This window comes from Helianthus annuus, chromosome 3 (assembly GCF_002127325.2).
Source record: "Helianthus annuus cultivar XRQ/B chromosome 3, HanXRQr2.0-SUNRISE, whole genome shotgun sequence".
NCBI lineage: Eukaryota > Viridiplantae > Streptophyta > Magnoliopsida > Asterales > Asteraceae > Helianthus > Helianthus annuus.
In genome coordinates, this window is record NC_035435.2 from 114,441,501 (window position 1) to 114,452,517 (window position 11,017).

At 36.2% G+C, this 11,017-nt stretch overlaps 1 protein-coding gene and 1 long non-coding RNA gene across 8 annotated transcripts; both read right to left on the minus strand.

The window, feature by feature from the left end:
- Nucleotides 1–1,830: 1,830 nt before the first annotated feature.
- Nucleotides 1,831–5,198, minus strand: LOC110929640. Of its 7 annotated transcripts, none has more exons than XR_002587307.2 (5): nt 4,025–5,187; nt 3,782–3,934; nt 3,031–3,329; nt 2,229–2,419; nt 1,831–2,140 (listed from the first exon to the last, which is right to left on the minus strand). It is a non-coding gene; the product is annotated as an uncharacterized LOC110929640 (long non-coding RNA). The 7 variants fall into 7 exon arrangements; XR_004889578.1 differs by lacking the exons at nt 1,831–2,140; nt 2,229–2,419 and adding an exon at nt 3,600–3,707 and having other exon boundaries at nt 2,814–3,329; nt 4,025–4,575; nt 4,678–5,188; XR_002587309.2 differs by lacking the exon at nt 2,229–2,419 and having other exon boundaries at nt 4,025–5,183.
- A 1,129-nt stretch (nt 5,199–6,327) lies between these two features.
- On the minus strand, nt 6,328–8,355 carry LOC110929639 (transcription factor bHLH18). Its single transcript, XM_022172805.2, has 4 exons — nt 8,192–8,355; nt 7,456–8,083; nt 6,927–7,298; nt 6,328–6,829 (listed from the first exon to the last, which is right to left on the minus strand). The coding sequence occupies exons 2-4, from the start codon at nt 7,990–7,992 to the stop codon at nt 6,755–6,757; spliced, it is 984 nt and encodes a 327-aa protein (XP_022028497.1). The 5' UTR covers nt 7,993–8,083; nt 8,192–8,355; the 3' UTR covers nt 6,328–6,754.
- Nucleotides 8,356–11,017: the final 2,662 nt, after the last annotated feature.

The window sequence follows — 11,017 nt, forward strand, 5'->3', positions numbered from 1 at the left end:
TCAGAAAAACTGACCCTTTGAAATAATTAATTAGGACCGCTATGTATACGCAATCATTTCTTTGCATAATTTGTGTTTACGCATAATTTATGTGTCCTTGATTTAAGATACACGTGTCTTACATCCGAATAAATGGGAGTTCTTAACATTATTGAAGGAGATATTAAGCTAAAATAGAAACTCGCAACGTGTGTTATGAGATTTTGAGTTATTTGGTGTGAATCGAAAAGATTTTGTTCGAGATTGTCAAAGATATTGCAGGCGGTAATTAAATTTATCATTATCATTTGTATTATTGAAAATGAAAGGAATGTGATGGTGTGAAGACTCGGTCACTTAAAAGAAAAAACACAACGTATTTTGATTGTGATTGTTTACATCATTTATCACTCACACAGTCTAACTGAGTTGTGTTTGGTTTCCTCGATTTATTGTATATTGTACTTGATTTGGTCGGCGGCTGCATAGCATCTTGCTATGTGTCGTTTTGACGGTTGACGTACTTGAATAAAGATTGCATCGTTGTTGTTCAAAAAAAAAATTTATCACTCACACACCATCTACTCTTTTTTCTATTAGTTTGACAAAACGTAAGATATACGATCAACCACAAAAAATAATATGAACATATAACCTACTTTTTTAGAAAATAAAAAGATTGATCTACAATGAAAATATTATAATGTTTATACTTTATAATAAGTACCACTTTAAGACGTGTAATGAGGATCCACCAAGTAAGGACAAGACTATTAATACATGGACACATGTAATATGGCCAAGCGGTGAAAACTTGTTATTCATCGTGATAAGGTGGGCACAGTCAACGCTAAGTATATATCCTCATTTGAAGGAAAACAAATAAGTCACATAAGTATAGTATTCGCTAAATGTGAGTAACCGACTTGAAAATCGAGAGAGACACATATCACTTAGAGAAGATAATTGGGTTATAATTGTTGGTGTTGAATAGAATAGAAGTAACATTTGTCGTTCAAACAAATAATATGAGCATATTATTTCACTAGACGGGGCATCCATCTACAACACATGTCTCAAAGACAAGCGACACACATTCTCTAAGCCTGATTATTGTCACGTGCATGTCCACAAACACGTATTACCCCTATATTAATTATCAAAATTTACTCATCTTATAAAATTACTATTCAATCTCCTAGACCAATGGATGGATATCATTCAACTATATATACCAACTGGTAGATGTCACGTAACATCCACTATCCTTGTTTTCTTTGGTATATCTTCACAAGCTCTACGTACAAGCTTTAATTCTATGTGATATATTTTACCTTTCTCTTCCCTTAGAGTATTAGTAAAATTATAAAATAATCCTTATGGTTTTCTTTGAATTTTAATAAACCCTATTAATTTAAACCCGTCTGAATAATAGTTGGTTTCGATTGATCCAATTTTCACTGTTCATTTTTACAACGTACATACTAACTAGTGCTATCAAACCCGCGCGTTGCGCTAGGATTCACTGTGCTCGCGGTGGGAGCAAACACCGTGCTCGTGGCAGGGGCAAACACCTATCAATTCGTTTCGTTATGTATCCATGTACTTTTACACCACAATGTTCTTAAGCCGCGCAGATACGTAGGTAGAGAGACAAATTGAACCATAAATTAAATAGAAGAGAATATGTTCCAACTCTTGTCTGGCAAACGATTTGGAACCCCACAATTGTCAATTGTGCAAACTTACATGATTGTGTTAAGGTTGGCTTGATTTCTTATTGAACCAATCATCCTGTATCAATTTCCTTCCACCTTTTTGGCATTGTGCATGTGTAACTATGTCACAAAATGCATATTCAAACATCCTCATTTTTTTTAAATAGGTGAAAAAGTAACACGACATAACATAGAATTGAACACAACAAATGATTATTATGTTTTTGCTACAAGTACCCTTGTAACTGTGTGTACATCAGAGGCTGCTCAAGTGTTTTTGAGGGTTTGTTGCTGATTTATTCATCCAGTTTAACATTAAAATGATTATTAGTCAGTTCCACCAGTTTTACCCTTTTCAAACAACATTTTACCATGGAAGATCATCGATCCGACAAATTCCTTAACGAAAAAGTTGTCTTTTGTTGACGGGTCGTAACTTGAATCTGGGAAAACAGAGGAGTGTTTGTTGTTAGTAGGAGTTCGTATTGTATTGGTCAAAATTTATCGGTCGCATAATTGTTTAACACGTACCCAAGGAGCGTTGTATTTGGTTATTTGCCTTTTAGTTTAGCTTCGATGCAGGTGTACTTGGAGGTGGAGTGGGTCGACCTTTCTTTCCTCAAAAGTTAATGATTGCGGATCGAAAGGCTTTGATGCAGGTGTACTTTGGCTGTTACACTTATTAGGGTGTAAGGAGTGGTTAAACACTTGAGAGTGGCAACCTAAAAAATCAACCAATCAGAGTGTGCCACGTCAATAAGTGAAAAGTGTTTAAACTATGTTGAAAAGTGTTGGCAATGGTTTAGACACTTGGTGAAGTGGTAAACTTTAAAAAAAAAAAAAAGATGTGATTGGTTGAGATTGGAATGGACCCCACCCCACACTACCCCCTCTCTCCTTCCCTTCCCTCCTCACCGATCGGCATTTGCTCACCGCCTGACCAAAGAAACCGCGTCGGCAAAAGGCCGGCGGCGGTGTTTGCCGCGCGGCAACCACGTTTGCCGAACCCTTTGCCGACTCCACACTGTACACCCTTATACTTTAGGCTACGCCTGTTGTCTAGAACATACAGTAAAGTTTCACAAAGCCTTGTAATACACGGTATATTAAAAAGTATGAACACATAACATATTGGTACAGTGTATAAATTGTGAAAGTTGTAGTACATAGTTAATTACTTTGTAGAAAAACTACTCAAATACATTAAAATGGTCTTCAATACAAAAACATAAGCAACTATTATTAGCAACTCTAACAGAAATCTAAAATTGATGTACATAACAAATGTACCAGACACACTACCACCAAAAACTAATGCAAATTGAAAACATACCTTGTAAGCAATCATAGTTCTCAGCCTCCTTCCTAACAAAATCCAAAACCGAATCAATCAACTTAGCACCCTCGGTATGGTGTCATTTCGCCAATTGTTAGCAGCACCATAATGACAAAACATAAAGTGATCAGGCTTGAAGATCTGATCATACGCATAAGACATGATACCGTCCATCGTCCAAGGCTCCAGATCCATAAGCACAACGCGTAAAACAAACCTTCCGCCGCTCGCCTCATCGTAGTACATGTTGATCCTCTCCAACTTCAGTTCAGAGTGGTTGTCTACTCATCCAAAATCTAATAAAAAAGTTATCGGTTTAGACTACTATTATAGTCAAAAAGCATAATACCTTCTAAACACTCCATTAGAAACAATTTTAGATTACTATTATAGATAGTATTTTTTTTTTTGTAATCGTAGTTAAAACATTAATTAGGAATAAGGTTAAAAGAAAATCAAAATGTTTGCCTGTTAGTCCAACACACCAACCCGACCCGTTTCAACCCTACAGAAAAGTCAGCCATTTTCTTTAACCTAGACCTGTTTTGACTGGTTACACAACCCACCTATAATTTTTGAGGAAAAAGCAGTTACATATCGAGAAATTAACTTGTCCCTTTTGCATTGGGCTGCAAAAGCAACTTTGGATATGAAATCCAACGTGCTTTCAAATCCTGTGTTATATCATGAATGCCAATAATCAAAACCAAATTGTTATATCAAATGTTGCTGATTGAAAGGAACTTACATGTATATGGACACTTTGAATGTTGTTAGCTGATTCCATTCATCATAAGCGTGAGTTTTACTTCTCTCAATAGTACTTCTCTTGAAAATTCATAGGTTGAGATCTTTCTATGTTCTCGCATTTCTCCTGGGCAACTGCCATGGTAATATGTCCCTGCAAAATCCAGTTGTAATCAATGGTTCCAATCATTACTATATGAGCCGATCAACACAAAATGGAGACACGCAGACGAAAAGCTTTTACCGGAATTATTGCAGGGACCCGAATCAAGTCTCTGAGGTTGCTGTTGTTCAAGATCACCTTCAAGTCTCCCATTCCGTCTCTAGAATCAACCGATTTGAGTCACCAGTACCCCCACCGGAACCCTAGAACCCCCAACCTTCGACCGATTAGTCACCGGTACCTCACCGGAACCCTAGAACCCCTAACCGTCACTGTTGTCTTCAACTACCCCTAACCCTAGAACCCCCAACTGCATAGAACCCCCAACCGCTTGTTCCAACTTCACCGCCACGCCTCTTTCTTCTCTTTCTAACCTGTCTCTGTCTTTCCATCGCTGCTTTCTCTTTCTATTAAAAAATGAAAGCGGTGGACATGTTAAATACCCCTAAGCATTACTGTTCATTCGTTTTTTTTAACAGATATTAATTTTTGTTTTAACAGATATTAATTATGCCTTTAATCCTACAAAATCACTCTCCTCATCATAACTCTTATCAAAAGTTGCAATAGCACCAACAAAGCAGAACACAAAACGTTGCCATTGCTCATCATTTCTGTTCAAATCCTGTTATCTTTAAAAACAAAACTAATAATTAAAAAGAGAACATACATCTGCTGAATGATATAAGTATATAACACAATCGGTTCTGATGATAAATCATATTTGAACTTACAACCAATTAAGTAGAATTCGACTTTTCCTGTAAACATAGATATTGTAGTGGTATGCTTCTGCTATCAACAACAGTAACCGTAACAATCAACAAATTTCAATTTCAATTTCAAAATAATCATCAACCTATAAACGTATATTATAAGTGATGGGTTGCCGGCGCGTCGGAACCCTAGCCGCCGCTATCAACCACCATGTCTCGCCACAAAAACCTAGCGTCGAACCACTCCCCCTTCCATCCCTAATGAACCATTAGCACCCCTTCTAACCCTAAGCCGGTTAACCTTCTAGGTTAGCGACGTATGTTGTTCGGTTTTGGCGATTGTCAAAGAATATAACTTAGGGTTTTGGATCATTGTGGCGGTGGGTGATTAATTTCATGAATCAGGAGTTGGGCAATATGGGAAGCCATGCCTCTAAATGCGTATGTGTCTCAACCATCAGATGCCACCACTTGACACATGTGAGAACCGTCTAAATTGCCAATCACAGTACAACACCATCTCAAAACACTATTCATTCAGTTTCTATATTATCATATTTAGATTTTAAAGTATAAGCAATTTATTTTTGAAAATTTTAAACACGTCTTATATTCGAATGTTATAAAAAGTGGATATTATAACATTACTTTTGTCCCCGTGATTTACATAATTTACGTATACGATTACAGAACCATCACAACAGGTGTTTCTCAACACTAGTTGTATAAACGAGCCAAAGATAACTCTTTAATGTATGTGATACAAATCCTCAGATACCATTATTAAATTCCTCTACCAATCGTCATTGTTCTAACAAAACATCTTTTTCTCTTTTACACGTCACACATTTAGACTATACGGAGTGGGGCTTGAAAAGAAGGCGTTGTGCGATACGTGGACGTCACGTCAGCACGCGACAAAATAATGGCATGGTTCAAAAACGGGAGGAGTGTGACGGAACAAAATAATGGCATGGTCCACGCCCACATAAAATCTTTCTTATATCATAAACTTTATATACCATTCCCCAAACTCGGGGATTTTCTATGCATTATTAGTCTTTTTAACCATTTGTAGGTATATCGATTTCTAAACCAAATCAACTTTAAACCCAAAGAAATATACAAGAAATTGTACGTCATATTTTAAAATTTGTGAAGTCACCTTGGATTTGTTGATTCGAGGTCATCATGATTCACGTTTTCATGTTATAAAAGTTCTAATATCAAAGTTAAATCTAGCATACGATTAATTAATTATTATATTAGATTTTAAAATTATGTTAGGTGACGTGATGACAACAATTGGTCAAGAGGTCTAGACAATTAAAAAAACCTCTAGATAAACTATTCCAACTTGTTCACACTAAACATTTGTAAATTACATTGCATTACAACCAATTCAAGTGAAAATGAAACCATTAAATATACAAATTTATGTCAGAACTCTAAAAAGACAAATTTCGTATTATAGTCTACTATAGGTGTCAATACACGCAAAGTTGACCATGGCCAAAACGGAATCGGGTTGAAATATGTACAACTTATATCGGTCAAAAGGGGCCAGGTTGAACAACAATCACTTTGTCTATTTATTTCTTGGCTGATACGGTGTGCTAAATACGACATATATTGACTTGTGTTAGATAAATAGATAACAAATGATAATAAACCATCGCACAAAAAACTACTTGTTATCGCATTACCATAAACCAAGATTTTACAAACAAATTACAGAAGAAAAAAGATTAATAAGAGACATCTAAAGCACTCATCACCAAACACTTAAGACTGACTCATAGGCCTGTTCATCCACCCTAAAAAACCATCAAAACCCTCTCAATATCAATTGAAAGGGTAAAAAGTTGTATAAGAAAGCCTATCACTTTGTACCCATGAGATTACTAGTTTACAGCAAGAGGATAGTTACCATGGTCAACAAGTCAACCATGAAAAAAGTTTGAAAAAACCCTCTTGCAAAATGCACCCCATGGCAAAACAAAGTTTTTAAGGCATAAAATTGGTTCTAAAGGATGCAGAATCCCAGGCCCTTGGTTACCAGAACTTAAAAAAAGATTGAAAGTAATATAAATCATCACACAAATTGCTTGAGAGCCGAACGTAGATTCTTCACGAGATCCTTCATTGGCATCGCGAATTCTTTATCCATCTGCAAAGATAATTTTATGGGCATCAATTATTATGAACTTAAACACAACTTTTTTTAACATTTAACAATCTTTTAGTATAAAATGTGATCTTTTTACCTGGGCGATAACAGTCATATCAAGCGCGTAATTGGCAAAGGTCATGGAAGAACTATTGTTAACAGATAGATGAAGCTTCTCTATCTCGGTTACAATCTTTTCAATAACACCCGTCTTTTTCTCGCAGTGAATTCTTATCAAAACATTGTTACCGACGAATCTTGCCTCTATTTCAGGAAGTTGTTCATGAATCGGACCATCATCTGATGAAGAAGTGGTTTCACCAATGTCAGCTGAAACATCGTATCTTTTGACAAAAACCACTGATTCTGTGTTGGGTCTTTTCTTGATCTGCTCCTCAAGTGTCTTCACTTTATCTTGGAGGGTTTTCATGTGCTTGATTGCATCTCCAAGAACCGAAGCCTTATCCATCTGTTATCACGATATCATACAAATTATAACATATTCGATACACATAATAGCAAAGGGCAAACGCAGTGTAACTTGGACCTGATGTACGCATCGTTACGTATGATAGCAACTAATAGTCTAATACAAATATTTTCGAAAAAAAGAACAAAAGTGTTACCTTTTTAAGGCCAGGGACAAGAGCAGATAGAGCTATGAACCTCTGGCTCAGTTTCTCTCTCCTCTTTCTCTCAGCTAAGATATGATCTTGAGCTGGAGATTGTTTCGTGTTATGTTTAACACTATCAACACCACCATGATACCCTTGATTGTTTTGGTTGCCAAACTGAAGATGAGAGGTGAATCCACCGTTAATCTTGGACGAAACAGTCATTTCTTCTTTTGCCGTCAAAAGGGGACCTTGTCGCGACACATTCGGGTTCATCAAGGAGTGATCATGATCACTGCTTATCGATGAATTCCAGCTGCTAGTTTTGATCTGCTTTGCGGGTCTTGGAGAGGGTTCCATAACAGGTTTGTAATACTCAAACACACTCCCATGAGCATGAATTAGATCCATGTTATCTCCAAACCTTGCTTCTGACATTGATGATACATTTAAATGATCATCGAACGAGTTGACCGGAAACTGGAAGCTAAAAGCAGGATCCTCCATTGCTACAAACTCCGAAAACCCTCTGAAACTCGAAATCGCCATGTGGTTTGGACCGAAAATGCTCTCTTTGATAACTTAACAACAGGTGGTGTGCAACAAATGATCAAACCAAACCAACACACAAAAAACACCCCTGAAAATAATAAAACAAACACAGAAACATTAGATCATGAAAACCAAACCAATTATAGAATCTGCATAATCACGTGAAACACATGAGAGAATAGATCAAAGGTTGTACCTTTTTGCTAAAAAGAACAAAGCTTTATTATTGTCATTGAAAGATTAAGATTAAGTCATGTTTTATAGGTGTGATTCTCTCTCTAGGGGTTGGCAATATGCACTGGACATGGCTACTTGAACAAGAAAAAAAGGTTAATTAATAATGGTGAACAATCTAAAATGGGATCAACTGGTTTTCCCAAATAATTATGCAATAATTAAGGGGTACGTGATTAAGATTTAAAAGAATTTTTAATGAAATGATTGGTGATCATGAACTGGTGACTTTTGACTTTTTATCAACTAATTACTGTTGGTATCAACCCCGTGAAGACGGTGAAGATGGGTCATTGAATTTTATATTTGTTGTTAAAACGTGTGTTTGTCACTATATTATAAAGTTTAACTATACCTTGATGTAAAGATCTTGGAAATCAGATCAAATGACTATTATGGGATCGAACACCTATTATTGATTCTAAAAAATATAAACTTACACCTTAAAAATATAATGTAAACTACAACTCATACATTTTTTAACCCTTTTACTAAAATACACCTATTTATTTATCATGAAGATTAAACCCTCACTATTAAGAAAGACAAAAATTTATCCAACACTTTTGTATCATTAGACCCAACGCCCTTTGGTTTCTATTTATTTTAAATTACAAAAATCGTCTTTTATGTATTTATGAAATTGAAAAGTGTGTCCTTTGTCTTTAATAAATACAGAAAACATACTTAATGTTTACAAGCCCTAACATGTTATATTCTTTCCAGAAAAAGTGTGTATATATTTTTTCAGATAAATCATGTCGCGTAAGGCACATGTGAGGGCATTAAAGTCATTTAAGCTACCCACTTTTCTTCCCCCTATTAAAAACCTAATCCTCCAATTCAACATGCCAAACAGGGGCGCAGGATTTAAGAGGCGGGGAGGGGTGACTGACCCCCCGAACTTTTCGATCAGTAGTTATATGTACGTTTCGTATAGGATTTTGTAGGTATATACGTTTTCGATCCCCCCCCCCCCCCCGCGGTTTTTTTTTTATTTATATAGCCCAAATAAAATATTTAATTAGCCCAAATCATTATATTTGGTAGAATACTAGAATGTATATTATATAACCCAAATCAAATCATTATATAGCCCAACTTAAAAGCCCACCCTATCCAAAAAAACCCAAATTCGTTTACTTTGGGACATCGACAAGAAGAACAGAAGCCACAAGTCAGGACTGCAGAAGGGGGGGGGAAACGCAGGTTCCAGAACTGTTCGACTGCAGCTTCTTGTTCGAGAACAAAAGCTAAAACGCTGCTCGTTGTTGTGGTCTTGTACTCTTGTTCAACTTCTTCAATCTTCATAAGGTTAAAGGCACGTGTTTTTTATCTTTAGGTTTAATTTAGGGCTGCAATTTATGTGATTTAGGTTGGTGAAATTGGTCCGAATTTTTGCTCTAAACTTGTTGAATCGGGTACCCACCTTCCTCTCTCCTTTTTAATGTTCTGGTGTCTTTGTTCGTTTGTTTGTTAAACAATGTTTACGTTTTAATCACTACTACAAAATAGAGCTTTAGACGGGGTGATATGGGGTGATATGGGTTTTAAGACGGTGTTTTCAACACCGTCTTAAACTACACTGGTTTAAAATCATGTCTTTTTAGACGGTGTTCAGTTTGAACACCGGCTTAAACTTGATGAACACCGTCTTTTGGTGTTCAATTTGATCCCCATATTAAACTTGATGAACACCGTCTTTTGATATCGTCGCTGTTATCCTGTCGTCGCAATCGTCACTATTTCCCTGTCGTCGCTGATGCTTAAAAAAAGTTTTTTTTTTCTTGTATTTTCAATACAAACCTGTCAATTTCCGGTTTACGACATACAAAAACTAAATAAACATAAACTAATAAGCATAAACGTAAGCATATATAAATGGTTGCCTTTCAAAAAAACATAAGCATAAACGTCACAATCCGGGTTCGTTTTAAGTCACAATTCACAAATACGTCATAAAACTACCTAACATATAAAATGTAATAATTGTACGTCATATACGTGTCATCATCCGCTTCGTCATCAATTACTTCTAAGATGATAGAAGAGGTTCCTGCAAGTTTAATAACATAATGAGATCCCATTGTAAGCCAATACAATCACAGTTGTCAAATATGTACAATTACCAAACATAAAGCGAATGTTTGAGAACGTTTTAAGACGGTGTTTTTACTTTAACCCCGTCTAAAATAAAACTTCAACACCGTCTAATACTCCATTTTGTAGTAGTGAATGTTTGAGAACGTTTTTTATTTAATATTAATGTTTGACCCAACCCGACCCGACCCGAATCGAATCAGCGACGCCCGACCCGAACATACACCTAGAAACTACGCGATAGAAACCCAACCCATGCATTCGCATCATCCCCAACTCAAAACCTGCATAAAGATAGAAATCGAGAGGTCGGTTATAAAGAAAATGGGTTAAGCTCTGTGCCTTCCAAGAAAAGGAAGTTTTCACTTATTATTTGGGATAGAGTTGAGAAGTAGGTGTCCTCTGTTAACTCTGATATCACTTGTTCGTCCTTACCAAAATTGTCTAAAGATGCTAGGAGGATTGAAAGGTGTTGAGTTTCTATTGAAAGTGAGCTGCACATGTCTTCTGCGGAGTCTCTTGTGTCTAATGTTACAGATGATATGGAAATACCAAGCTCTTTGGGTACAAGAGTTAGCTAAAGGGGTGATGAAGAAATTGAAATGAAGATGGAGAGTACGTTGAGGAGCCAAATTTATAGAAATCGAAGTGGGCATTTAATGACTTACCCATAGTTGAATCAGATGGA